A 27,500-nucleotide genomic window follows, 5' to 3' on the forward strand; every position below is an offset into this window, starting at 1 on the left:
AATGTATTTTGTTTAAAGCACTATATAAATAAAGGTGACTTCACTTGATTGATTGGATCACCTTCTGGTTCATCTTATACCATCCTACATTCAGAAACTAAAATCAGCTAAACCTGTATCAAGGACTGTAAAAAGATGGACTAATGAAGCAGAGCAGGATTTACAATCTTGTTTTGACCTCACTGATTGGAGTGTTTTTGAAGCTGCTACCACCGATCTGGATGAACTCACAGAGACCGTAACATCATATATCAGTTTCTGTGAGGATATGTGTATTCCTACAAAGACTCAACTAACTTACAATAATGACAAACCGTGGTTCACTGCAAAACTCAGACAGCTCCGTCAGGCCAAAGAAGATGCTTACGTGAAGGGGGACAATGTCTTGTATAAACAGGCTAAATACACACTGGAAAAAGAGATCAAAGTGGCAAAGAGGAATTATTCTGAAAAAATAAGGACTCAGTTCACTTCCAACGACTCCGCATCAGTGTGGAAAAGTCTAAAGAAGATCACCAATTACAAGACACCACCCCCCAGCACCGTAGAGAATCAACGACTGGCAGACGATCTGAACGAGTTTTACTGCAGGTTTGAAAGAAGAACACCCATCACCTGCCCTGAACGCCTCCCCACAAAACCATTCACACCCTTCACACCTAGACAGACCGGGGACTTATGTGAGGATCCTGTTTGTGGACTTCAGCTCGGCCTTCAACACGATCATCCCAAACCTCCTCCTGCCCAAACTAAATCAGCTCTCCGTGCCCACCTCCGTCTGTCAGTGGATCAACAGCTTCCTGACAGACAGGCAGCAGCTAGTGAGGCTGGGAAAATACACATCCAGCACCCGTACAATCAGCACCGGAGCTCCCCAGGGCTGTGTTCTCTCCCCACTGCTCTTCTCCCTGTACACTAATGATTGCACGTCTAAGGACCCCTCTGTCAAGCTCCTGAAGTTTGCAGATGACACCACACTCATCGGCCTCATTCAGGACGGTGACGAGTCTGCTTACAGACAGGAGGTAAAAGAGCTGGCTGTCTGGTGCAGTCTCAACAACCTGGAGCTGAACACGCTCAAAACAGTGGAGATGATCGTGGACTTCAGGAGAAACCCCCCTGCACTCCCCCCACTCACCATCATGAACAGCACTGTGACTGCAGTGGAGTTATTCAGGTTCCTGGGAACCACCATCTCTCAGGACCTGAAGTGGGACATTCACATTGACTCCATCGTAAAAAAGGCCCAGCAGAGGTTGTACTTCCTCCGCCAGCTGAGGAAGTTTAACCTGCCACAGGAGCTGCTGAAACAGTTCTACTCCACCATCATTGAATCCATCCTCTGCACTTCAGTAACTGTCTGGTTCAGCTCAGCTTCTAAATCTGACCTCAGAAGACTACAGAGGGTAGTCCGGACTGCTGAGCGAATCATCGGTTCAACTCTCCCTTCTATTCAAGAACTGTACTTATCCAGAGTGAGAAAAAGGGCTGTCAAAATCACTCTGGACCCCTCACATCCAGCACACTCCCTCTTTGAACTGTGTCCATCTGGTCGACGCTACAGAGCACTGAGCACTAGAACGACCAGACACAGGACCAGTTTCTTCCCTCAGGCAATCCATCTTATGAACAGCTGATAATAACTGTGAACACACTACACTTTATATTTATATACACATACACTTATTTATCTAACACACATACTTAGTGTACACTTACACTTTTACACATAATATACCTGCCATACATTGTCAATTTGTATATTTTCGTTCCTTATATACCTATTTGTATTTTTTTTTTTTTTTATTCCATTTTGTGTTTTTTGTTGTCACTGTCATTATGTTTCACTGTGGAGCTTCTGTCACGAAAACCAATTCCTCGTATGTGTGAACACCTGGCAATAAAGCTCCTTCTGATTCTGATTCTCTTCTAGTGTGCACTGAAGTGTGCGAGACGTTGTATTTATGTACAGAGGTATATTTGATGTCACACTTGTGTCTATGTGTGAAGATGTTGAGTAAACTTCAGCAGATGTCCCCTGCTCAGGGAGTAGGGAGCATGCCAATAGAAGCACACTTCTGAGCTGATGATCTGAATAAGTGTTATTCTGCACATTGTAAACGCTTCGTGCTGCGCTGTATTTGTTTTGTCCAATCGTATCTATCATATGTTATTGCACTATTAAAAATATGCTATACATTTAAAAGAAATGTTTCAATTTAATATTATACTTATAAATACATTAACGTTTTTAATGAATGGATTTTATATTGATACAAATACCGATGTAAATTATATTTAGAGCAACACTTTTATTTGTTCTCCACAAAATAGTTTTTTCACTAAATGTTTAAATTTCTTAAATTATTGTGCATTTTTTAGAATAACTTTTGCTGCCGAATTAACCACTAACCTAGTTTATGATCATTTTTTATCATAGATTATGAATATGCATATACCTATATTTTTCATATTTATTGTTTTTTTCTCTATAATGAAGTACTCTGTATCTAGTAGATTGTGAAAGAATGATTATCACTGATCTGATCTGATGTGAGAACAGAGAACACAGATGTTAAAACACATCACATATTAAACACTAAAACTATACACACTTCTATAAAATCATCTCCTCGATCTGTATTAGCATTTAAGTATGTTTTTAGGTGTTGTAACTGGACAAGCTTTTTACTATTTTTAATTACACTGGTTCATTTGTTTATTTTAGGTATTTTACACAGGGCAGCTGTGGTCTAATGGTTAGAGAGACGGAATAGTTACCAGAAGGTCGCAGGTTCGAGTCTCGGTGCTGGCAGGAGCTGTAGGTGTGAGGGAGAGAATGAACAGTGTCTCTTCCTCCTCAATACTCATGACTGAAGTGTCCTTGAGCAAACACTGAACCCCCAGTTACTCCACAGTGTGTGTGTGTGTGTGTTCACTTCTCACTGCTGTGTGTGTGTGTGTGTGTGTGTGTGTGTGTGTGTGTGTGTGTGTGTGTGTGTGTTCACTTCTCACTGCTGTGTGTGTGTGTGCACTTGGATGCAGAGCACCAGATCCGGGTATGGGTAACTATACTTGGCAAATGTCACGACGTTGTTTTTTTTCACAATTAGTATGGGCTCAAAACAACTACTCTGAAAATCAGTTGAAACACATTAGTGAATTTAATCCTGTCAAGAAACCCTGAGAGTCCTGATCTGAACACGTGCTGGAGATAAACTATCTTTACTGACGAGATGCACATGAAAACCACATTCAATTTTGCACAGTCCTAATTCAAGATCATAATTTTTTTTTATTATAACAATATACAATTACAGAATTACAATTAGTGTGGGTCTATTTTAGTGATGAATAATCATGAATACAAAAATGTACATTAATTTTTATTCTCATAAGAGACCGCTGATAACGCACATTTTTCTTGAAACTGATTATTATTACTATCATCATTATTATTATTGCTGAAGTTATTATTAATAAGCCAAATGTTGAAATAATGAGAGAGATGTGATTTATCTTTATCAGTAAAATCCCAGTCAGACTGTAGTGTTTATGTAGTGAAGAACAGTGTTTAATCTAGATAAACACATCAGAAACTACAGAGTTAGAGAGACTTGTGTCATAATCTGAAAAAACCATGCCATACTGTACATCTTGATACACAGCAGATTTAGATATTAATCGTTTTTTTTTTCTTTAATATAAGTCATCAGTGATAAGGAGGTCGCTTCCCTCATTATAGTCAAAGGAGAGTTATATCCATGTGGGCGTGGCCTACCGCGCTATGACTCCATACAAAGTAAAAGAAGAGGGTGGGGTTGATTCTTCAGTGGGCGTGGCCTAAACGCGCTCTGACTCTACTGTAAACACCTACGACCTGAGAATATTAAATGAAGAGTACAGTGACTCGATTGTGACGATAAACACACTTTACTGGACGTAACAACAGCCTAGTTTCTCCTTCAAAGAACAGAAGCGGAGGAGTTTACACACAGAGCTCAGTGGAGCGTGTGTGTGTGTGTGTGTGTGTGTTTCCCGCGGCTCGGTGTTCGGTTACCTGCTGGTCTCGTATGGCGCGTATCTCTCGGGCAGCACGTTCAGGCAGCGCTGGAAGAAACGCACGTGCCTCTCGCGCAGAAAATCTTCCTGCTCTTGATCAAAATCCGCCATCGTCGCTCAGGAGAAACCGACACGGTCAGCGCGCCGCTTCCGCTTCCGCTGTACAAAAACGCGGCAAAATAAGAGTCCCGCGCTGTTACTGCTGCTGTGTGATTCTGACCCTAACCTAAAGAATAACAAACCTGCGCGTTGTTTTTTATACAGTTTATGGTTGTAATGTATAAAACAGTGAATGGCGAAGAGAAGCGTTCTAAACCCGCGAAGCTTTCAACACAATCTGTCGAAAACAATGTATTCCCAATACAGCCGCTACTTCTGCAACTGAGTCTTTGTTTTATTTTATTGAATATAAATAATGGTCAAAGTCTCGCGTTTATGAGAACTCTTAGCGGTAAGATAAAATGTTTTGTGAACACAGGTGTTTGAGAGAAGCACATCTCAGCAGAAACAGATCGTGTATCTCTGATGCTGTGTGTCTTTGAAAGCATTGGTGGAGTTCTCAATATCAGTCATGGTGTCTCTAAATCTGTCGATTCTGTTAAACACAATAGTTCTGTGGTGAAGGGTCAGTGTCTGGAGATGGTTTGATGTCCATCAGCTGCTCCTGGGATCTGTAGACACTTCTTCAGTTTCTGCAGCTGCTGCTGAGCTTTCGTGACCGAAGGACAAACCCGTCGATATTAATAGATCTGAGTAATTAAACTAGCCCAAACCTCAGAGCTCCCACACAGGAGAAAGATCTTACACTGAGTCCGAATATTTCAGACTCCGTGTGCAATGAGCTTTATGCACAGATTTAACTTGGAAATCACTGTATACAAGTAATCATGAATGAGCTAAATGAGAACCTATTCACTAAAATGTCCCTCTTTTCTCTCATCATAGAGCAGTTTTATCACTGGTTGAATATAAAATTGGTAATATATTTTCGATACGCATTTTTAAGTAAAATACAATCCAATAGGTCAAAATATTAACAGCAAGCAGCGATCAAAGTTTGAAAGTAGCTCTGCTAGAGATGAGGGGAATCGCTGACACCTGCTGGTCACACGCTGTCACTGCATCAGAAACTCTGCTGTCTGTAAGGACCAGGGACTGAAGACAGTTTAACAATCCGATAGGAACATGTTAACTAGCTCTCACCAGCGATCAGTGAGATATTTGGGATTGATGTGAAGTATAATTGTCTGGGAAGAGGTAATAGATTGAGCCTCCAGGGCTCCACCTCACAATGAACAGAGAAACAGAAATGCTGGCCTGTTTTATTTCTCCATCTTTCTCCTCCTGTCTCAGAGTCACTGTAGACCTAGACATGACAGACTCACTTTAGTGCAGTGTCCTGGAGTCCAAGGCTTTCTTTGAGCTATAAATCTGCTAAAAACACACTTTGCACTAATGATGTGAATATTTAATATTTGATCACCGAAAAGTCAGAGATGAAATCACTATTTTTCTCTTGAACGTCTGGATTTATTAGGTTTGAATGAATAAAGTTTTATTTTAATCAGCAATGGATCTGGTCTAGTCCCGCATGTTTTAGGCACATGTTAAATGTGAACTCACCTGTACCTGTGTTGCACACAAATATGAGACCGAAGCACTTCTGAACATCGCAAACATTGCTTGGAGAAATGCATTCACAGCGCTGTTGCTCCTTTAATCAGCCGTGTGTTCCTGTGATTCTCTGTAACGTGGTGTAAAGACACGTTTCTACACACACACACACACACACACACACACACACAGGTGTCAGGAGCACATCTAGAGTTACACTGCATTACAAACACACTCTCGTAGAGTTTTACACAGAAACCAATCCATGTTCAACATCTGCCAAAGAAATCAGTGAGTCTCCAGTGTAATCTAGAGCTGACCCTAAGAGCAAAAATAACCTCAGTGCATACTTTTATTAAGAGGATAGTTTCAGAGCAGCGTGTAAATGTCTGTCCACATCACTGATGATCCTCACGCTCACAGAGACGAGTGTCACGTTCATCACACCTCCAGAAATACTCCAGAAGATCACACACACACACACGCACACACACACACACACACGCGCGCACACGCACACACACACACACACTCACACTGAACCAGGGACAGGTCTGGAGCAGGACATTATTATTAAGGGTTTAATCCTGAGAGAGAAACAGAAGTGTGGGGAATTAATCCGAGCGCAGTGATGAAAGAAGAACATGTGCTGAAGCTTCTTTAGACACACGTTTCTGATAAACCTGGCCAGAATTTCCCTAGAAATCATAGAAGTGTAGAAGAGTTAGAGAGAGAGTAAATGACAGAGATACAGATGTGAGGATGAACTTTGGTTTTAGGAGTGTGATGAGTGTTAGGACAGTGAACATGAACAGGACACAGATCTCATCCTCTCCGAGTCACCAGAGAACACACTGAGAGAATGAGACGCGTCCCGTCAGGAGCACATACACATACACACACAAACAAGCGTCGCAGTCACAGTATTAGCAGAGATGAGCTCCTGAACTAGATGTGATTTCACTGTCGAGACGAACACCTGATGATCTCCTGAAGGACACAGACAAACGCTCGAGTGCAACAGAGGTTTATTATCAATTCTGCTCTATGGACATCAACAAGCTTTATGCTATCATAATATGAATATCAAATATCACTGCAATAAAGTGCAAGTCCTTTGACTGTACATTTGTTTCATTTACTAGTGTTTTGTGCCTGAAGAAGAATCTGAAGCCCTTGAGTTCAAACCACACACATGTAGCTGAAGCTGAAGTTAGACTACACGAGCTGAAGACTGCCTCCTCCTCATCTTCATCATCTTCATCATGATCACTAACGCAGAGCTGGTCGTGTCACTGGTCGTTAACTCTGACGGTGTCGTGTGATGATGAGGAGGTCAAAGGTTAAACATTCAGTAGAGCCGTGTTTCCTGGAGCAGGCGTTCCTCGTCGGATCAGGAGACAGAGAGGAAGAGGACAGCTAACAGGCATCGCATGAACACGTGGCACAATCCAGAAACACAGAACCATATCACAGCCTGTGCATAGGAAGAATAAAGCACTTCTGGTGTCTGCAAACATCGAGCAGGGCTGGGGAAATAAATCACTGCATCACGGATCCAGAAGTGTTTCCACATCGATCCTGAGATCTTCTGAAGTCTCTCGAGTCGACTCTGAGGTTAGGTTTGAACACTGCATGCTTTATAAACCACTGCTCTTCTCCAGATCCGTACACACTCGAACATAAAATAACCATTCATTCAGTTCTAAAGGTTCGAGTGAATTAGAAGTGTGTGTTTATATTAAACTCATTCTGAGCCGAGGTGAAATTACAGACTCTTCAGCTCTTCTTCATGAACACTATCGAGTAGAGCAACATCTGCTGTTCAGATCCACGCTCAGAATCAACTCCAGAGAGAACCACATGCATTCAGAAGATCTCAGAAAACTCATGGATTTACGGCCCTGATGCTGGAGGGAGATGAGCCCGAGCCGAGCGTCTCTGCTCACATCTGCGGAGCACTACCTGGGGAGCACTACCTGTGCAGCAGCACGAAGGCCTCCAGCCGCTCGGGGATGTTCCCGTGGTACACCAGGCCGTGTCTGATGATGGAGCGCGCCGCCAGACACTGCAGCGTGGTGTGGTTGATGGGCTGGATCAGGTTCTTGGCCAGCTCCTTCTGGTCCAGCAGGTCGCAGGCCGTCTGTTTGAGGGAGTTGGTGCTGTCGAAGTGTGTGCCGCAGGAGATCAGCAGCTTCATGATGTCGGGGTGGTTGTTGGACGCAGCCACATGCAGAGGACTGTTGTCATCCTGGTCTCTGCTGTTCACATCAGCACCACACTCCAGCAGGATGGACGTGACCTGGAAGGAGGGGAACTTGCAGACGGGGTAGCGTCCCACACAGGTGGTGTTCCTGTCCACGGCCAGGTGCAGAGGACTGAAGCCGTTCTTCCCACAGGCCTGCAGCTTCAGGAACCTGTAGATGGTCTCTTTCTTGAAGTGGTCCTGCTCCACGGTGCACGGCACCTTCTCCAGCAGACAGATGAGGTGCAGGATGATGGAGAGCACCTGCGGATAGGAACAGGGTGAGTCCAGCACTCATTATAATACAGATCGTGCTTGTGATATGAAACAGAGAAACAGAGCTGCAGATTAATCACATGATCGTCATCTGTGTGTCGTCAGTAAAGCTGCTTCTGTGATTAGCAGTGAATCACCTGCTTTCTAATGGAGCCGCACTTAATACAGAGTCACAGATCGCTGAGAAGCTGCTCAATATCACGTTCATAACTATATCTGCGATTCATCTGTGATTGTGACATGATATAGAGCAGCTGGTCAGAGATCTACATGACAATATCACGAGATTAATCATGCAACACTACAGGGAAATAATACACACTGCACATATGCATGAAGATATTTAGTAAATTACCATAAATATCAAAACTTAATTTTTGATTAGTAATATGCATTGCTAAGAACTTAATTTGAACAGCTTTACAGATGATTTTCACAATATTGTCCTCCTAACAAACCAGACATCAATGAGAGATGATTTATTCAGCTTCAGATGATGCAGAAATCTCAATAAAAACCCTGACCCTTCTGAATGGTTTTATGCTCCAGGGTCACATTTTGGGACAATAGATGGTTTAAAGTGTTCCTCAAGCGATCCTGGGACCTGTAGTCTATTTATTTAAGGCTCAAGGATCTTTTGTGCATTGTGTCGTCCTGACCAAACCAGTTCCAGATTGAAGAAGCAGCTCCAGATCTGCACGCTCACACCGAGCTAGACTTCATTATCTCCGGAAGACTACAGGTAAAGAAATATTAGGATCTAATGTAAATGTCCAAACAAAACTTTGAAGGACATGAAAAAAAAGGTAAACCTCGCATTTCAGCCTTTAAAATAAAATGATAATTGCTTAATAAATAATTCTAGATAACTTATCTGAATTCTTTAAATGTGTAGAATCCATATAAGCTTGTTTCTCATCAACCGGTCTAAATGTACAGCAGGGTTAGGGTAAATTCGGTCTGTTTCTGTCCAGACAGAAGCTGGATGTGAATGTAAGTCTGTGTAAATCCAGTCTGTGACAGCAGGTGGCGCTGATGAGAAAGATGAACTACAGCTGTTTCCTGTAACCTCCGAGATCAAAACAGTACTGCGATGAAGAACACTTCCTTTAGTTATTACACGGAGCGAAGATGAAAACAAAACGCCACTGAATTGTTTCTGAAAATACAAACTCCAGAGGTACATTCATGTAATTCATTAGACCTAGACCACAGGAAACAGATGATTCTTCTGCACAATCTGACTTTGCTGCAGTCTGGAATTGAACTACTGGTTTCGTCTGGTCAGAGGAGAACTGACCCCAACTGAGCCTGGTTTCTCCCAAGGTTTTTTTCTCCATTCTGTCACCGATGGAGTTTCGGTTCCTTGCCGCTGTCGCCTCTGGCTTGCTTAGTTGGGGTCACTTCATCTACAGTGATATCATTGACTTGATTGCAAATAAAAACAGACACTATTTCAACTGAACAGAGATGACATCACTGAATTCAATGATGAACTGCCTTTAACTATCATTCTGCATTATTGACACACTGTTTTCCAAATGAATGTTGTTCAGTTGCTTTGACGCAATGTATTTTGTTTAAAGCACTATATAAATAAAGGTGACTTGACTTGATTAATTCGTACTTCATTTGATTAATTATCTTGTACTCTTCAAAGCCTCACAGATTTATCTCCCAGTTTTCACTCAAAGAATCTTCTGTTGCTCTGCGCACCTGAGACCGAGACTGAAATCTCTGCTTTATGCCGGACAGAGTTTATTTATCATCAGTTGTTCAAATCACAGTAATGGAATACGGTTTTAATAATTAAAAGATGAAACGGTAATACTTACTGCAGTGAATTTTATCATGATTTATCTTCAAATTGGTAATTGTTAGGTGTGTATTCACGGTGTGGGTGTGTGTTTTCACTGCACTGGGTGTGTGTTTACGCTGTGTGTGTGTGTGTGTGTGTTCACTGCACTGGGTGTGTGTTCAAGGTGTGTGTGTGTGTGTGTGTGTGTGTGTGTGTGTGTGTTCACTGCACTGGGTGTGTGTCCACGCTGTGTGTGTGTTCAAGGTGTGTGTGTGTGTGTTCACGCTGTGTGTGTGTGTGTGTGTTCAGGGTGTATGGGTCAGCACACTTGTCTGTTTGTCATGTCACATTGTTGTTTCAGTGGGAAATAGAGATTGTTACTAAAATATAAATTTTACACGGTGCAGCTAGTTAGGGCAAAAACTGTGATTAACATGGAAAAGACACGTTTGATCGCAGGGAAACTCTTTGAGCAATGCTGCGGAGCAACTTTAATGTTAATGTTGCTGTCAATGGTAGGGCTGTGCAAAAAAATCGAATGCGATTTTCATGCACATCTCATCAGTAAAGATGCTCCTGTAATTAGTTGTATATCTCCAGCATGTGCGTTCAGATCAGGGTTGCCAGGTTTTCACAACAAATCCTGCCCTGTTGCTTCTCAAAACTAGTCCAAAACTAGCCCAGTCGCGCTTCCGGGAGGTTCCCAGATAAAAACTGCTTCCCGAAGTTAAAATATAAATGTTTTTTGGAAGGGTTGCCCTGGTAAAATTCATATTTTAGGGGCTAAATATCACGTTATTTGTATTGGGGTCGCTTCAACCTGCGGACATGAAAAACAATTGCAGACTTGGCAACATGAGCGTCTTATTACAGGAGCGTCTTTACTGATGAGATGTGCATGAAGATCGCATTCGATATTTTGCACAGCCCTAGTAGATGGATGACCAGGTAACGCACAGGATAACACAGGGTAACGCACAGGTAACGCACAGGGTAACGCACAGGGTAACGCACGGGTAACGCACGGGTAACGCACGGGTAACGCACAGGGTAACGCACAGGGTAACGCACAGGGTAACGCACGGGTAACGCACAGGGTAACGCACGGGTAACGCACGGGTAACGCACAGGGTAACGCACAGGGTAACGCACAGGGTAACGCACGGGTAACGCACGGGTAACGCACGGGTAACGCACAGGGTAACGCACAGGGTAACGCACAGGGTAACGCACGGGTAACGCACAGAGTAAAGCACAGGTAACGCACAGGGTATCGCACGTGTAACGCACGGGTAACGCACGGGTAACGCACAGGGTAACGCACAGGGTAACGCACAGGGTAACGCACGGGTAACGCACAGGGTAACGCACAGGGTAACGCACGGGTAACGCACGGGTAACGCACAGGGTAACGCACAGGGTAACGCACGGGTAACGCACAGGGTAACGCACAGGGTAACGCACGGGTAACGCACAGGGTAACGCACAGGGTAACGCACGGGTAACACACGGGTAACGCACAGGGTAACGCACAGGGTAACGCACGGGTAACGCACAGGGTAACGCACGTGTAACGCACGGGTAACGCACAGGGTAACGCACAGGGTAACGCACAGGGTAACGCACAGGGTAACGCACAGGGTAACGCACGGGTAACGCACAGGGTAACGCACAGGGTAACGCACAGGGTAACGCACAGGGTAAAGCACAGAGTAAAGCACAGGTAACGCACAGGGTAACGCACAGGGTAACGCACGGGTAACGCACGGGTAACGCACGGGTAACGCACGGGGTAACGCACGGGTAAAGCACAGAGTAAAGCACAGAGTAAAGCACAGGTAACGCACAGGTAACGCATAGGTAACGCACAGGGTAACGCACAGGGTAACGCACAGGGTAACGCACAGGGTAACGCACAGAGTAAAGCACAGAGTAAAGCACAGAGTAACGCACAGGGTAACGCACAGGGTAACGCACAGAGTAACGCACAGGTAACGCACAGGTAACGCACAGGTAACGCACAGGGTAACGCACAGGGTAACGCACAGAGTAACGCACAGAGTAAAGCACAGAGTAAAGCACAGAGTAAAGCACAGAGTAAAGCACAGGGTAACGCACAGGTAACGCACAGGTAACGCACAGGGTAACGCACAGGGTAACGCACAGGGTAACGCACAGGTAACGCACAGGGTAACGCACAGGGTAACGCACAGAGTAAAGCACAGAGTAAAGCACAGGGTAACGCACAGGGTAACGCACAGAGTAAAGCACAGAGTAAAGCACAGGGTAAAGCACAGGGTAACGCACAGAGTAAAGCACAGAGTAAAGCACAGGGTAACGCACAGAGTAAAGCACAGAGTAAAGCACAGGTAACGCACAGGTAACGCACAGGGTAACGCACAGGGTAACGCACAGGGTAACGCACAGAGTAAAGCACAGAGTAAAGCACAGAGTAAAGCACAGGGTAACGCACAGGGTAACGCACAGAGTAAAGCACAGAGTAAAGCACAGGTAAAGCACAGAGTAACGCACAGGGTAACGCACGGGTAACGCACAGGTAACGCACAGAGTAACGCACAGAGTAACGCACAGAGTAACGCACAGAGTAACGCACAGAGTAACGCACAGGTAACGCACAGAGTAACGCACAGAATAACGCACAGAGTAACGCACAGAGTAACGCACAGGGCCCATGACTGATCTTCAGGATCCAGACAGAAATGTATTTTCAGTAAAGAATGTACCCAAGCAACAATCCCTTAAAGTTGCTCGGCAGCATTGCTCAGAAAGTTTCCTCGTGTATCATCAGCCTTTATTTAACCCCTCGCCTCAGGCTCATGATACACACAACAACTTTTTAAGTAATGTTGATGAGCGACTTTGGTTAATGTTGCCTTAAATAGGTAACCAGCTCAAAGCAACTAGAAGACAAGCCTTGGCTAAAGCTAAAGCTAACGTGTCCTGTCTGGTCGTGTGTGGGAACAGAGACGTTTAGTTTGAATAAATGTTAATGGAGAGGCTTCACTACGATGAATAAACAGCTTTTTAAAGGAAACGGCTTATTAAATGAATTGACAGCCTATCTGCTAAATGTACATTCTCTTTTACATTAAAGAATAATTGTAAATTAAAATATTTGTAGTTTACCACAAAAAGATGCTGTTTTTTAAGAGAGGTCACTGAGTTTTTGCACAGTTTCATCTCTATCTGGATCTGAAACTGTGCTCGAGTGTCACACAACTCTGACTGAAATTCATTGATAGCAAGGCTGTAATGTGATTGGTTAATAAGGCACATGTGATCCAAGTTAGCCGTTACGCTACAGAGCCTCTCATGTCCCTAAAGATCATCTCTGACCAGGTCATACACAGGGTCCATGAGCATCTAAAGTATCCAGACAGTCATTCATCACCGTTTCTCAGGGAGAAAGTGCCCAAGCAACACTCAAAAGTTGCCCTATGTGTCATCAGCTCTAGGGATACGTTTAAGTCGAACACTAAAGGACTTGAGGAGAATAGATCACCTTGCTGAGCTGCGCTGGGTCGGGGCCGGGCTGCGTCTGCTTGATGGCACGCTCGATCTCCAGCACGCTCTTACTGAGGATCTCCATCAGCTCCTGGAAGGACACGCAGGTCCCCAGCAGACCCTTGGCTCGGTCCTGCAGCATGAAGGAGAAGAGCTCGGCGAAGGACAGCAGGCTGCTGGCGGTCATGGGGCTGAGAGCGTCCAGGTGTCTCTGCTGCATGTCCAGAGCGTACTTCCACAGCTTGATGCAGCGCTCGAAGTTGCCCGAGTCGGCGTACACGGCTCCCCGGTAGCGGATGTAGTAGGAGGTGTCGGGGTGTGAGGGCCCGAGGATGCGCTCTCGGATCAGCAGCGCTTGCATGCGCATGTCGTCGGGGTCAGCGATCAGGCCGTCCAGCTCCTCGAAGGAGTTGACCTCCTTGCTGTAATCGTAGGCCGGCTCCAGCTGCTTGGGCTCGTCCTTCAGGAGCAGGTGGTTGGGCTCGCTGTGCCGCAGGTCCATGGCTCTCTTCCAGTACTTCAGCGCTCCCAGCAGGTCTCTCTTCTTATCCACGAACGTGGCTCCCAGCAGCTCCAGAGCGTTGATGCGCTCCGTTCTGCTGGTCTGAGGGTGCTGCGTGAGGAAATCCACGATGTTGGTGTGTCCCGTCACGCTGGCGGAGAGCAGCGGCGTCATCCCGTATCCGTCCTTCTCCATGCTGGAGCCGTACTTCAGGAGCATCTTCATGATCTCCAAGCTCCCGGACTCAGCGCAGTCGTGTAGAGCCGTGTTCCCTTCAGGACAGAGAGCACACAGAACACAAGACGTCAGAGACGGAGAGGACAGACACCCTACAGTCACTGGACGCAGGACACTATAGTTCATTTATGTAAGTGAGGATAGCAAGATAAAGATGACTGACATAACCAATAACCCTTCATACAGTGCAAAACTGATTCAAAAATGATTCCGACACTTTGACCTGATCACGTGTTGCTTAAGTGTTTTTTCTTTAATTGCTAGAACGACCAGCACAGACTGAACTAAATATTACTGGAGCTAAATTAGGTTTACATACCCTTCTATCACAGTTATCTGACAATACAAGATTAATTTATTCTGACACAGTTTAACTGAGTTCTTCTCATATTTTATTACTGTTTTCTAAACTATAGCCAATAAACTGTGATATAATGTGAGAAATGTTGAAGCTGTCTGAATAAGTTTAGCTTCGGCTGTACATGTATTCGTGCAGCACTAGTGGAACCAGACAGAGGCGTTCAGGATCTGAAGTGCTCATTATTTTCACAGTTATGTTATCTGATGACAGAAATGACAAGCTTCACATGAATTATTGTCTGCTATCAAACTGAATCAACACTGAACAGATCTGAACTGAACCCATCATTGATTCCTCTTGACCCGATCTGTTCTGTATAAAGTGCAATAGAAATACAGGTCCATGTAGATGTGACTTACACTGGCTGCTAACAGCAAGGTCCTGAAGCGTGTCTACAGGACAAACACTGGCTCTGCTCGCTCTAGATCTGTCCTCAACGCCTCGGGTTCATCCCAAAGAAGCACAGTCTCTCTCGCAGATCTTTCCTGGAACGACCTGCCCATCTCAGTCTGAGGCTTTAGCCGTCTTCTTCCATCAGCTAGCACTTACCTATTCTACTCCGTTCCATTCGTTTAGGCCTAACTATTTTTAAAAACACTTTGCGGTGTGCTCGACTAACTGTGATGTCACAGCACTTGTATATCGTTGTTCTTTTGTTTGCTTCTACTTTGTAAGTCGCTTTGGATGAAAGCATCTGTTAAAGAGCCAGTAAGATGGAAATTGTAAGCTTCCTATCACTGTTTATAAGTCCTGTACAACAGGTTTAAATCCTTCCAAGGTTAAAGGTTAAACGGTTCGCACGAAGCTGTTCAAAAGATTCAGTTTCCTTAAACCCCACCTTTCGGTAGCATACTGTGTTCTGATTGGTCAACTAACATAGTCAGGTTTGATTGGTTGTTCCGCACACACCTCCACGGTAAACTATGCGTTAGCATCTGTTTGGGGTGAATTATGTCTTATTCCTCTAATCGCGAAGCAAACAGTAAAATAAAAAACTTGAACAGTCTCACTGCTTTTTCTTCTGTGTGTGTGTATTCAAGCCGCACGCTTCAGTTTGAATCTGAATAGCGTTCAGTGCGGGGGCGTGGTCACATTAGACATAACGAAGGGAGACGTGAAAAACAGACATCGCGTTGTTTCATATGGATTACTTTATCACAGAATATATGTTAGCAGCACTTGTTTAGTTTTAAAGTAGACATGTCAAGCTTTCTATAGATATCTCTCTCATTCACGGAGTTACACTTCATTTTAATGATGTGTTTGTACACGACGATCAGCGCAGACAGGCTGCAGACAGCACACATACTGATAAGACGCTCGGGAGAAAACAGACACATAACTTCATAATCACACTTCGCGTTGTGATTCGGAGATGCTTGTTGTTCTAAATAAAGTTGGTAATGAAGCCTCTTTTATGGCCAAACGCTTTGAAAATCCCGCTGTACTCACCGAGATTAGAAAAGCAGTCATCAGTGAAATGTTGTGAACCGAACAAAAGGGATTTGTTGTACTGCTCTGGTATTGTGGTAAAAATGAATTTTAGCCATTGGTTCTTCTGATCTTCATTCTTTGGCAGTGAAGATAAAACAAACTTGCCTTTACAATTAAAAACACACTGTCTCCTCGACATGATGCTCTCACACCAACCAGAGCGTCTGTGTGTGGGGGGGGGGGGGGGGGGGGGGTTCAGGTCAGAGGTCAGTTTCTCTCAAGACGGTAGGCGGAGATTATTATGCAAAGTGCTCCTAGTGACGTATATAGAGATGGGCAAAAGATTTGAAATCTATAACGACTCGTTTCAGTGATTCAGAGTCGACTCCTTACTTTAGAAGCCAATAACTTTATAAATCGTGTACTTTTTGGTTTAATTATTTGCACATTGTTTACACTGATGGACAGCTACATCATACACTGTGATACAGGTAATTTTTGATTTCCCATCTGTGTGGCTCTTTAAATGTAAATGTATTTACACCCGATAATGTCAACAGTTGCAGTATTATCACAGATGATATAAGTTGCACATCTCTAGTCTCACCTTTCACACTTTTCCGGTTGACATCGGCTCCTTTCTCCAGCAGGTACTGTGCGATCTCCTTGTGTCCTTTATAGCATGATATCATGAGGCAGGTGTGTCCGTGTCTGTTGGCCACCTCCAGATCTGCTTTGTGCTCCACCAGGTATCTGACGATGTCCAGGTGTCCGTCGAAGCAGGCGGCTCTCAGCGGCGTGGAGTTGGTGAGAGTGGTATTGTTCACAGAAGCGCCGTGTCCCAGCAGAGACTGCACCACCTTCAGGTGTCCGGCGGCCGAGGCGGCCCACAGCGGCGGCGCTCCCTCGATGATCTCGCCGTCGAAGTTCACCGATCCTCCCACCTCCACAGGTGCGCAGCAGCACTCGATCAGGTACTCCAGCAGCTCCAGGTGACCGTACCGAGCAGCCATCAGCAGCGGCGTCGCTCCGTTCGTCTTCTCCGCCATCAGCTTCATCACCTCGTGATCGCTCTTGTTCTCTAACAGTTTCTGGAGGAGTCTCAGTTTGCCGTCTCGGGCGGCGTTGAACACAGCCGTCTTTAAATCCATGGCATAGAGCTGCCCTGCGACTCCGTCCTGTAAACAACAACAAGATCAGACGCGTACATCACAAGCTTCAAGTGTAGGGATGTAACGATGCAGCCGGAGAAATCAATAACAATGTGTGACGATCGAGTCGCTTCAGATGTTAAACGAATCGCGATGGAATTGAGGATTTATCTGAATGTGTTTATATGAATGAACAGAAAGTTTAGAGTGTGTTTTCTTTTTATCTTGTTTTGTTTACAGCGGTAACCAAGGAAACAGTGTATCGCTGCAGAGCGAGCATCTGTTGTTTCTGTCTGCTACAGACACGACTAACAGAGCGGAGCAGAATCATCCCTGCACTCCTACTATTATCAGCTAGAACTGCTTAGAAGTCATTAATCCTCACAAACCTCACTGCATCATTACAATGAATGGACAAATTAATGTTTGGAAATGTCCTACTGACACACTACAGCAAAAGATAGAAATAACTGAATTAAAACCAGTTTTAGCTGCTGATAATACTAGTGCTCTAATGATTTTGTATTCAGTTGATTTGGGATTTGTTTTAAAATGTCATTTTAGTTATTTGACATTTCAATTTCACAAAGAAATGTGCAGCATTTTGTCTAAGAAATAATAACAGAGCACCTTTTAATTTATAATTTGTCTTAAATCTCTCGTTTTTTTCTATAAATGTGAGAGAAACACATTGTGAAATCTCTTCTGTGAATCGTCTGACATCATGAGAAGTGTCACGTCCCTATTGGGCTGTTTTTGTGAATGGTGTCTCTCCAAACACAGACTTCACAAGAGCTCAGCTTTTGAGCAATATCCTGACATTCACAAACTAAGAGGCCGGTGGAGATAGATATTGCACAAGTCATTACAGTTATGGCATTTAGAGCAAGATATTCTTCAGTATCCACCACTGAAGAAAGAGACACATGAGTAAATGATGACACAATTCATCTCGAACTGCTCTTTTCAGGTGTTTCTGTCAGTAAGTGAGCAGTCAAACCAGCAGTCTGTTATATAAACTAACTCGACTGGTCTAGAAGTCATAAAAATACCCATTTTGAGTTTGGTTTACTGCTAGTTAGTTCCTCTGACCCAGGGTTAGTTATGTTTACGCCCTGATGAGTGAGGATCAGGTGTTCTGTAGTATTTAGTCTTGATCCAGGTGAGTTATAGGTGTTTTATTCCTACAGTATTTACAGCAGACTTCATCACGTGATCAGAAACATGACACTAGCACAGCTTTCTTTATATATAATCTCTTAGACTACGATATATTCATTAGAATTAATACGGTTTAGAGTCATTATATACACAGATATTAAGCCGATCACTATCAAGTACCCCATTATTATTATTATCAGAGCAGTGTTCGCTGTTCGAGGCTGTGTTGACATCCAGAACGGCTCTATCAGAGTCACTACAGGTGTTTCACGGTAGATTTTAACCTCAAACAACACAGTTTTGACCGGTACTCTGTCCGGTCACACACAGACCCGTGATATGGATCATTATCGTGTCGTTTTCTGTCGTTAATCACCGCGTCAGACCGAAGGCCGCACTCACCGCTAGCGCTTGTGTCCGTTAACAGCCGTTTATTCGCGTTGAACGAAGCTCCACAGACACAGACTGCGACGGTAACGCTGCTTTAGCTCATACCGAGTCCAGATATAATATATAACGATAAAAACAGCGCGTCGCTGCGGGTCTTCCCTCCCCCGCTTCCTGTAACATCGAGGTCCTCCTCAGTAAACACACTCGATCGGTGTTTCACGAACTCCAGAGCCTCACTAATCCGACATTATGCTGATTTTAAGTCCATTTCTCGGTTCTGTCGCTCAGATCTTGACGAACGTTGCTGGTTTCCCCGTCAGTTACAGCGGCCCGAGGATCCCGCCCCATCGCGAGTGATTGACAGCCAGGCAGACCAATCATGGCGTAGCTCAAACGTTTTCCATTTAAAGGTAAACGAAGAGTCACGACGCGAGCGCTTTTAATAACGCGGGCGCGCGAGGAGCGAACGGAACGATTCTCGGAGATTGATGAAAGAGTCCGGTGTTTTACTCCTCAGTGAGCCTTGAAACCACGATTCATAGAAATAAACGAGTGATTAAAGATTAATCTTCCTTAGATTTGCCTGTTGATTGTAATATCGGTGTTCGCTAACAGCGCCCTCTAGAGGCCAGAGAGAACCGATGCACAATATAATATTGTACAGTGCTGATATTCTGCTCATATTCCAAATATTCAAATTCCAAATCACATCAATCTTAATAACGACTGTTAATTTTGTATTTAATCATAACAAGGGCTGTAAGTATAGGCTAGAGTAATTCCTGGGATTCTATGCCTTTTTGTCCTAATTAAAGATCGTGATATTAAAGCCTTAAAATTTTCAACATACATTTTTTTTATCTTTGTTGTAAAAAAAACACACATCGTGAACTTTACGCATTTTTTATTAATTTGTAATTTTAAAAAAATTACAGAATTTTAAACCACCAAATATCAAATTTTTTTCTATGATCTCAGCCCCGTGTCTGCAATTTTGATGATGAACACAACACTTAATATGAGGGATTTAAAAAAGAAAATATTTTCCAAGTATTAAATTCATTTTAAAAAACAAACACAGATTTTTAGCTTGTCCACCCTGTTATTTTCGACTACTGTCCCTTTAAATGAAAAAAGGGAATTTATATCTTACTAAACAGCTGACATCATTTCCTTAAAGGGGAAGATGAATGAGACACTCTTGTTTTGTGAATTGTCTGTTTTTGCTTATTTTATCTTTCCATACTTCATGTCCACCCTGAATATATATATAAAGTACATAGAAATTCTTATTTGTAAAAGTACCATCTAAAAAAAAAAAAAAAAAAAAAATCTTTGACAAATCTTCTGTGTTACAGACTGTTACAGCGGATTTTAGGTCAAATGTCCTCCCTGTTAAAGTCAAAAGGCTGGACACATTAATGTACATCGTGATAGTGACAGTAACTGATGTTTAAGTTGAAGAAGTGGTGTATTTAAGCTTTTTAAGATGTTAAATATGAAAGTTTACATATTCATAAATACTTACATGTACATTTTTGTATATTATATATTAAATTATTCTTCATTTGTCCCTAACGGTGTGGACATTTTTGGTCCACCTTCTCACCTTCTTTAATTTGCTCATAATTGCTTGATTTTATGTACATAAGGTTGTATATACCATATATTTATATAACAAAATTATTTTCACGTTTTACAGCTCACTGTTATGATTACACAATAATTAATTTAAATTATTACTATTATGTTTATATTAAGTGTTCTGATGTCCAAAAGGCACAGAATCCCAGGAATGAACCAAAATATTTCTTATTCAGGTGTGCATAGGTAGGATTTCTTTTACAGGTAAAATACACCAAAAAAGAGATTTATTTATTTGCTTTATTTTTCTTTCAACTGTGGGAACTGTACAAAGAAAACATTTGCTTTCATGCTAAATGCAAATTAATTTTAGTTTTCTCTTCTTGGATCCTAAAATAAATTATACTTGATAAGATGTGCACTTGACAAGGACTTAGTTTTATGAAGAAGAGTCTTTGAGAAGTTTCTCCAGACATTTATTAACCAACTCAAACAAGAAAAAAAAAAAAACACCTAATAAAAATAAAAACACACCAATTACACCAATGACATGAAAATAAAAAGACGACTAGGAAACATTCGCAAGGATTCCTGTTTTATACAACATAAAGCTCTCTCAGATTCAGACATGAACGGGTGAACGAAGTATCGAGTGAAGATGATGATGATGAAGATATTACAATCAGACGAGTGTGAAGCAGGTCTACAGTGTCTGTCCATCCTTTCACATTCACATACATGTAGAGTCAACACACAGCCACAAAATAAATAAAGCAGTGCTGAACTATTCTGCAGGATACGAGCTGAGGATCACACACAGGACTAGGGAGAACAAGCTTGAGGAGTTTGTATAAAAGCCCGGTGTGAGGAGGAGTTAGGAGCCCATGCGTGTTGTAGTGGTTTTCTTGTCTGAGAAGAAGCTCCTGAGGAGAAGCACCTGACTGATGCTGACCACCAGCAGGATGAAGGCCTCTCCGATGGACCAGAAGGCCACTCTGGTGTTCAGATCCTCGGCTCGACTGCGGCCCTGAGCCTCTCGCAGACGGAAGTGTGTCTGATAGTCGATCACAGACTTCAGCGCCTCGTGGATGGACACACAGGCGGACTCCATCTGAAACACAGCATCAGCATCAGACAGCGTCTCAGCAGCTGCTCACAGATGACTCACAGAATCATTACAGCACTAGTCACATCAACAACGAAAACTGGTCTGAAGTCAGTTATTTCTATCTTTTCTGGCCAAATGAATGTTTGGAAATGCAAACTGATATTTCCTACTGACACACTACAGCAAAGGATAGAAATAACTGACTTCAGACCAGTTTTAGCTGCTGATAATACTAGTGCTCTAATGTTTTTGGCGATCACATGCTAAATAAATGTTCCTCTGCCAGATGATGACTGAAAGCACAGATCTGATCAGAATAATCCAGCGAAGGGAACTCATCACCTGTGTTAAAGAGGTCACTCGGTTCTCGCTGGGGAAAAGCGGAGGGTCGTCGCCGACTTGAAAGTCGAAGTACACGGTCTTGTGTGTGAAGGTGGAGAACTCGTTGCTGAAGCAGAACTTGAACGTGCCGTTTCTGGAGGCGGTGAAGGTGAAGCTGTCGTACTGCTTCTTCATCTCTTTATAGAGGACCGTCCCGTCCGGATCCTCCAGACGACAGTCCACATCATAGTGACCCCCAGTGACCACCTGCAGAGAGACACAGACCGCTCAGAGCTCACATCTCCTGAAGGAAGACGTTATAAGACCACAATATACTCTTACGAAGATGTTTGTTCAATAACAAGATCACGTCTAACTCTATTACTATTAGTATTCCTTAATATTGATCATTTAAACACACTGATCTCTGCATCATCTCAGCATCAGAATCACTGCTCTAACTCTAAAACTCTGCTCTAACTCTATGCAGTCATCGCTCTGCTCTAACTCTATGCCGTCACACTGATCTAACTCTATTCCATCATCACTCTGCTTTAACTCTATGCAGTCGTCGCTCTGCTCTAACTCTATGCCGTCACACTGATCTAACTCTATTCCATCATCACTCTGCTTTAACTCTATGCAGTCGTCGCTCTGCTGTAACTCTATGCAGTCACACTGATCTAACTCTATTCCATCATCACTCTGCTTTAACTCTATGCAGTCGTCGCTCGGCTGTAACTCTATGCTGTCGTCACTCTTCTGTAACTCTATTGCGTCTTCACTCTGCTCTAACTCTATGCAGTCACACTGATCTAACTCTATTCCATCATCACTCTGCTTTAACTCTATGCTGTCGTCGCTCGGCTGTAACTCTATGCTGTCATCACTCTGCTCTAACTCTATGCAGTCACACTGATCTAACTCTATGCAGTCACACTGATCTAACTCTATTCCATCATCACTCTGCTTTAACTCTATGCTGTCGTCGCTCGGCTGTAACTCTATGCTGTCATCACTCTGCTGTAACTCTATGCCGTCTTCACTCTGCTCTAACTCTATGCAGTCACACTGATCTAACTCTATGCAGTCACACTGATCTAACTCTATTCCATCATCACTCTGCTGTAACTCTATGCCATCGTCGCTCTGCTGTAACTCTATGCCGTCGTCGCTCTGCTGTAACTCTATGCCGTCACACTGATCTAACTCTATGCCGTCGCTCTGTGTACCTGGAACTCCAGTGTGCACTTGGTGCCGATGGTGATGTCCTCATAGAAGCACTGCTTGGCGTTGTCTGGCAGCTCGAAGGTGAGTTCTGACGCGCGGATCCAGCCGAACATCAGCGGCGCACACAGCAGCAGAAACCAGGCCATGTTCTCCCTCAGGTCCGCGGAACCACCACTGCACAGAGCTGCGAGGAGACACAGATTGCTGTCAGAAACAGCAGCTCATCAGGCAGCGTTCAGAGATTATGATTATATATGCAGCAGATCAATGTGAGGAGCGGCGAACGCGGATGTGGATCAAGCGGCGGTTACGCGACACAAGCTCGCGCTCATCGCGTTCAAACACCTCCGTGAGCGTAAATATTACAATAAAGATCAATTTGCTGTTCTAAATCATCATCTTTACAGCGAATAACAATGGATAGTGATGACTGCGGCTTACCTCGAAAGCGAACCGGAAGCAGGAACTTGTTTGACGACTCACTGACACTGCACGTACGTGCGTGACTACGTCACTGTGGCCTTTCCGCAGTCTTATGCTACGTCTACATTAATCTGGATAGATTTAAACCGCGTTTTCGTTTTAAAACGCTCTTCGTCCACATTAGAATTTTCCAAAAGTGTCTCCACACAGAAACCTCAGAAACATCAGAAAACGTTACATTCGCTTTCTGCGCATGCGTAAAGCCTAAAAAAAAATCATCCCTGCAGATGATACACGGAGCAGACATGAGACGTTTTCATGCATTTTTTCCCATTTTATTTATCTTATTTACGAAAAGAGCTCACCATTCACTGACGTGTTCAGGTGGAACACACTCATGATTGTGTGTCTGATTTAAAACATACAGCCCTCATGTTTTATCCCAAATAGCGATCGCGATCTTGCAGGACTGTGATATGAAGAGTGTATAAGTAACACATCTGTAGCAATAGTATGAAAGTGCATAGCTCATAACGTGCACAATACCGGTATAAACACGGATATCTATTGCTTTAATATGCGTCACATGACTAAACTTTTTTTTTTCAAAAGCCTCTGTTTTCCTTAAAATCTCCGTCTCAGTGTGGACAGAAGGCCAAAACGGAGAGAAAAAGAAATGTTTTTCTCACGAAAACATTTGTGTGGACAGGTTTGGGCAAAGATATATCAAAATGTATTTTAAAATAAATTACCAAATATCAAAATAGATCATAAAATACAGCAGCCACACACCATGTATCAAAATAAACTACTTATTTTATGTATTTTAAAAATACTAAGAAATACTTTTACAAGGGAACATGAAATTTCTTCGCAAACCTTCCATCAGTTGCTCTCTCAGATCTGTTCTTCACCATTACACTGACTCTGATGAAGTGAAGAATGGTGGATAGCTTCAGCTTTTCTCTGCCAGAGTCATGCAATACATCTGATATAACCAGTTAACAGTTCAAATGTTCACATATCCCTGTGATCTCGTAGATCAAGATTAGTTTAAAAGTAACCAACAGTTGTAATGTTTAATAGTTTGCGAATCACTCATGATTGTTTCCTAATTTAGTTTCTTGGTGTTTGGTAACGAAGGGTCTACTTTACATCAGCAACACTGACTCAATGACAAACAAGTCATTCATAAGAAGACGACTGATGGCACCTGTGTTCATACCAGCACGTGTCTAACTAATTCATCATCTGAATGTTAATCATAAATATTATAATATATTATGTGTCAGGTGTGCAATGGCATGCAAAACCATGATCCTACCAAACAGCTACTTCAATTAGGGTACAATATTCAGCATCAAACATTTATTTATCAATCACTGGACACCTGTTTGGAAGTTGAAAACTAACATATTTGGTTTTCAACAATTATTCAATAATCAATATGTTTTGTTTGTAAATGTGCCCAGAAACATAATCAGAAAGTATACAGAAGGAGTATTAACCCAACACCAAAAACTGAATCTAATGAGAGCCATAGAAGTATAGAGGACACACACACACACACACACACACACACACATTAATAATGTAGAAACAACATTTACTTATAATCCAAAAGAATACTACAATACTACTATGGGTGAATGTGGGTGAGAAAGTAAATTGTGTGTGTGTGTGTGTGTGTGCCTGTGTGTCTGTGTGTGTCTGTGTGTGTGTGTGTGTGTGTCTGTGTGTGTCTGTGTGCGTGTCTGTGTGTGTGTGTGTGTGTGTGTGTCTGTGTGTCTGTGTGCGTGTCTGTGTGTGTGTGTGTGTGCGTGTCTGTGTGTGTCTGTGTGCGTGTCTGTGTGTGTTTGTGTGTCTGTGTGTGTGTGTGCGTGTCTGTGTGTGTCTGTGTGCGTGTCTGTGTGTGTGTGTGTGTGTGTGTGTGTGTGTGTGTGTGTGTGTGTGTGTGTGTGTGTGTGTGTGTCTGTGTCTGTGTGTGTGTGTGTGTGTGTGTGTGAGTGTACTTGTTTTTCTATTCTGGTGGGGACTTAAACCTGAATACACACAGACTCATGGGGACTCATGTCACGGTGGGGACCTAAATTGAGGTCCCCACGGGTAAACAAGCTAATAAATTACACAGAATAAATTTTCTTGAAAATCTAAAAATGCAGAAAGTTTCCTGTGAGGGTTAGGTTTAGGGTTGGTGTAGGGCGATAGAAAATACGGTCTGTACAGTATAAAAACCATTACACCTATGGAGAGTCCCCACAAGGATAGCTGACCAGACAAGTGTGTCTGTGTGTGTCTGTGTGTGTGTGTGTGTGTGTGTGTGTGTGTCTGTGTGTGTGTGTGTGTGTGTCTGTGTGTGTGTGTGTGTGTGTGTGTGTGTGTGTGTGTGTGTGTGCTGATCTGAGGACCTCCGGTGTGTCAGTGCAGGGCTCTGAGAGATGACCAGCAGAGAGCAGTATTCAGCAGCTCTGTGTAGTGATGATGATGATGATGATGATGATGATGATGACGTGGCATCCGAGCTGTCACAAACACCCTTCCTCCTCCCCCACAGACAGCATGGCCTCAGTACATCACACAGAGCACTACAGTGAGGACCATTCCTGTCTGTGACAGCAGGTTCTTCAGGCCTTGGTTCATTCACAGTTTCTGGGTTGATGTTTGCGTGTTGTTTGTTTTTCTGTTGACTTTGTTGAAAAAAAAATAAAAAATTAACCCCTTTAAGACTTTATTCATTTAGAAACTCTTCATTTACTAACTGCTTGTTTTCTTAAAAAAAAACACTAGTTTCTCTATTCATTTTGTATTCTCTGTCTGTTTTTTAAATTTATTTATTATATAATTAAAACCTAAACCTTGCTACATGAACTGTGTTAAGCTAGTTCATTCATCACTCTTTTGTTGATTCAGATTGCTTCTGTTATCCTAAATGACTAAATCCTCACAAATATATTCCTTCTTAGAGAAAAATGGTATATGTGAGGATTTCCAGTCAGGATTTAGACCGTATCATAGTACTGAAACTGCTCTCCTTAGAGTTACAAATGATCTGCTCTTATCATCTGATCGTGGGTGTATCTCTCTATTAGTTTTATTGGATCTTAGTGCTGCGTTTGACACAATTGACCACAACATTCTTTTGCATAGACTTGAACACTTTGTTGGCATCAGTGGAAGTGCATTAGCATGGTTTAAATCGTACTTATATGACCGCCATCAGTTCGTAGCAGTGAATGAAGATGTATCATATCGATCACAAGTGCAGTATGGAGTACCTCAAGGCTCAGTACTAGGGCCGCTATTCTTCACGCTTTATATGTTACCCTTGGGAGATATCATCAGGAAACATGGTGTTAGCTTTCATTGTTATGCTGATGATACTCAGCTCTATATTTCCTCGCAGCCCGATGAAACACACCAATTTGAAAAACTAATGGAATGCATAGTCGATATAAAAAACTGGATGACGAGTAATTTCTTACTGCTAAATTCAGAAAAAAACAGAGGTGTTAATCATAGGGCCTAAAAACTCTACTTGTAATAACCTAGAACACTGTCTAAGACTTGATGGTTGCTCTGTCAATTCTTCGTCATCAGTTAGGAACCTAGGTGGGCTACTTGATCGCAATCTTTCCTTAGAAAGCCACGTTTCTAGCATTTGTAAAACTGCATTTTTCCATCTCAAAAATATATCTAAATTACGGCCTATGCTCTCAATGTCAAATGCAGAAATGTTAATCCATGCATTTATGACTTCAAGGTTAGATTATTGTAATGCTTTATTGGGTGGTTGTTCTGCACGCTTAGTAAACAAACTACAGCTAGTCCAAAATGCAGCAGCAAGAGTTCTTACTAGAACCAGGAAGTATGACCATATTAGCCCGGTCCTGTCCACACTGCACTGGCTCCCTATCAAACATCGTATAGATTTTAAAATATTGCTTATTACTTATAAAGCCCTGAATGGTTTAGCACCTCAGTATTTGAATGAGCTCCTTTTACATTATACTCCTCTACGTCCGCTACGTTCTCAAAACTCAGGCAATTTGATAATACCTAGAATATCAAAATCAACTGC

At 42.9% G+C, this 27,500-nt stretch overlaps 4 protein-coding genes across 5 annotated transcripts in view; all 4 read right to left on the reverse strand.

Annotated features, from left to right (window-relative positions):
* Positions 1 to 4,230, reverse strand: part of LOC127963724 (geranylgeranyl transferase type-1 subunit beta-like) — a 27,946-nt gene extending 23,716 nt beyond the window's left edge. The window contains exon 1 of the mRNA XM_052563779.1: positions 4,061 to 4,230. Within this exon, the coding sequence (XP_052419739.1) occupies positions 4,061 to 4,173 (113 nt within the window). The 5' untranslated portion in view covers positions 4,174 to 4,230. The remainder of the gene's footprint in view (positions 1 to 4,060) is intronic.
* Positions 1 to 27,500, reverse strand: part of LOC127963722 (spermatogenesis-associated serine-rich protein 2) — a gene marked incomplete at its 3' end in the record, with an annotated part of 149,900 nt that overhangs the window by 63,410 nt on the left and 58,990 nt on the right.
* Positions 6,688 to 19,289, reverse strand: LOC127963721 (protein fem-1 homolog C). The gene is made up of 4 exons (XM_052563773.1): positions 18,769 to 19,289; positions 16,662 to 17,232; positions 13,519 to 14,294; positions 6,688 to 8,185 (listed from the first exon to the last, which is right to left on the reverse strand). The coding sequence occupies exons 2-4, from the start codon at positions 17,203 to 17,205 to the stop codon at positions 7,652 to 7,654; spliced, it is 1,854 nt and encodes a 617-aa protein (XP_052419733.1). The 5' UTR covers positions 17,206 to 17,232; positions 18,769 to 19,289; the 3' UTR covers positions 6,688 to 7,651.
* Positions 20,627 to 23,589, reverse strand: LOC127963725 (transmembrane emp24 domain-containing protein 7-like). 2 transcript variants are annotated; one of them, XM_052563781.1, is made up of 4 exons: positions 23,441 to 23,589; positions 23,002 to 23,183; positions 21,791 to 22,036; positions 20,627 to 21,451 (listed from the first exon to the last, which is right to left on the reverse strand). In XM_052563781.1, exons 2-4 carry the CDS (start codon positions 23,143 to 23,145, stop codon positions 21,215 to 21,217), a joined length of 627 nt encoding a protein of 208 aa, XP_052419741.1. In that variant the 5' UTR covers positions 23,146 to 23,183; positions 23,441 to 23,589; the 3' UTR covers positions 20,627 to 21,214. The 2 variants fall into 2 exon arrangements, with proteins under 2 accessions (XP_052419741.1, XP_052419740.1); XM_052563780.1 differs by having other exon boundaries at positions 23,002 to 23,203; positions 23,441 to 23,562.

The sequence above is a fragment of the Carassius gibelio genome, chromosome B8 (genome assembly GCF_023724105.1).
Source record: "Carassius gibelio isolate Cgi1373 ecotype wild population from Czech Republic chromosome B8, carGib1.2-hapl.c, whole genome shotgun sequence".
NCBI classification, from domain to species: Eukaryota; Metazoa; Chordata; class Actinopteri; order Cypriniformes; family Cyprinidae; genus Carassius; species Carassius gibelio.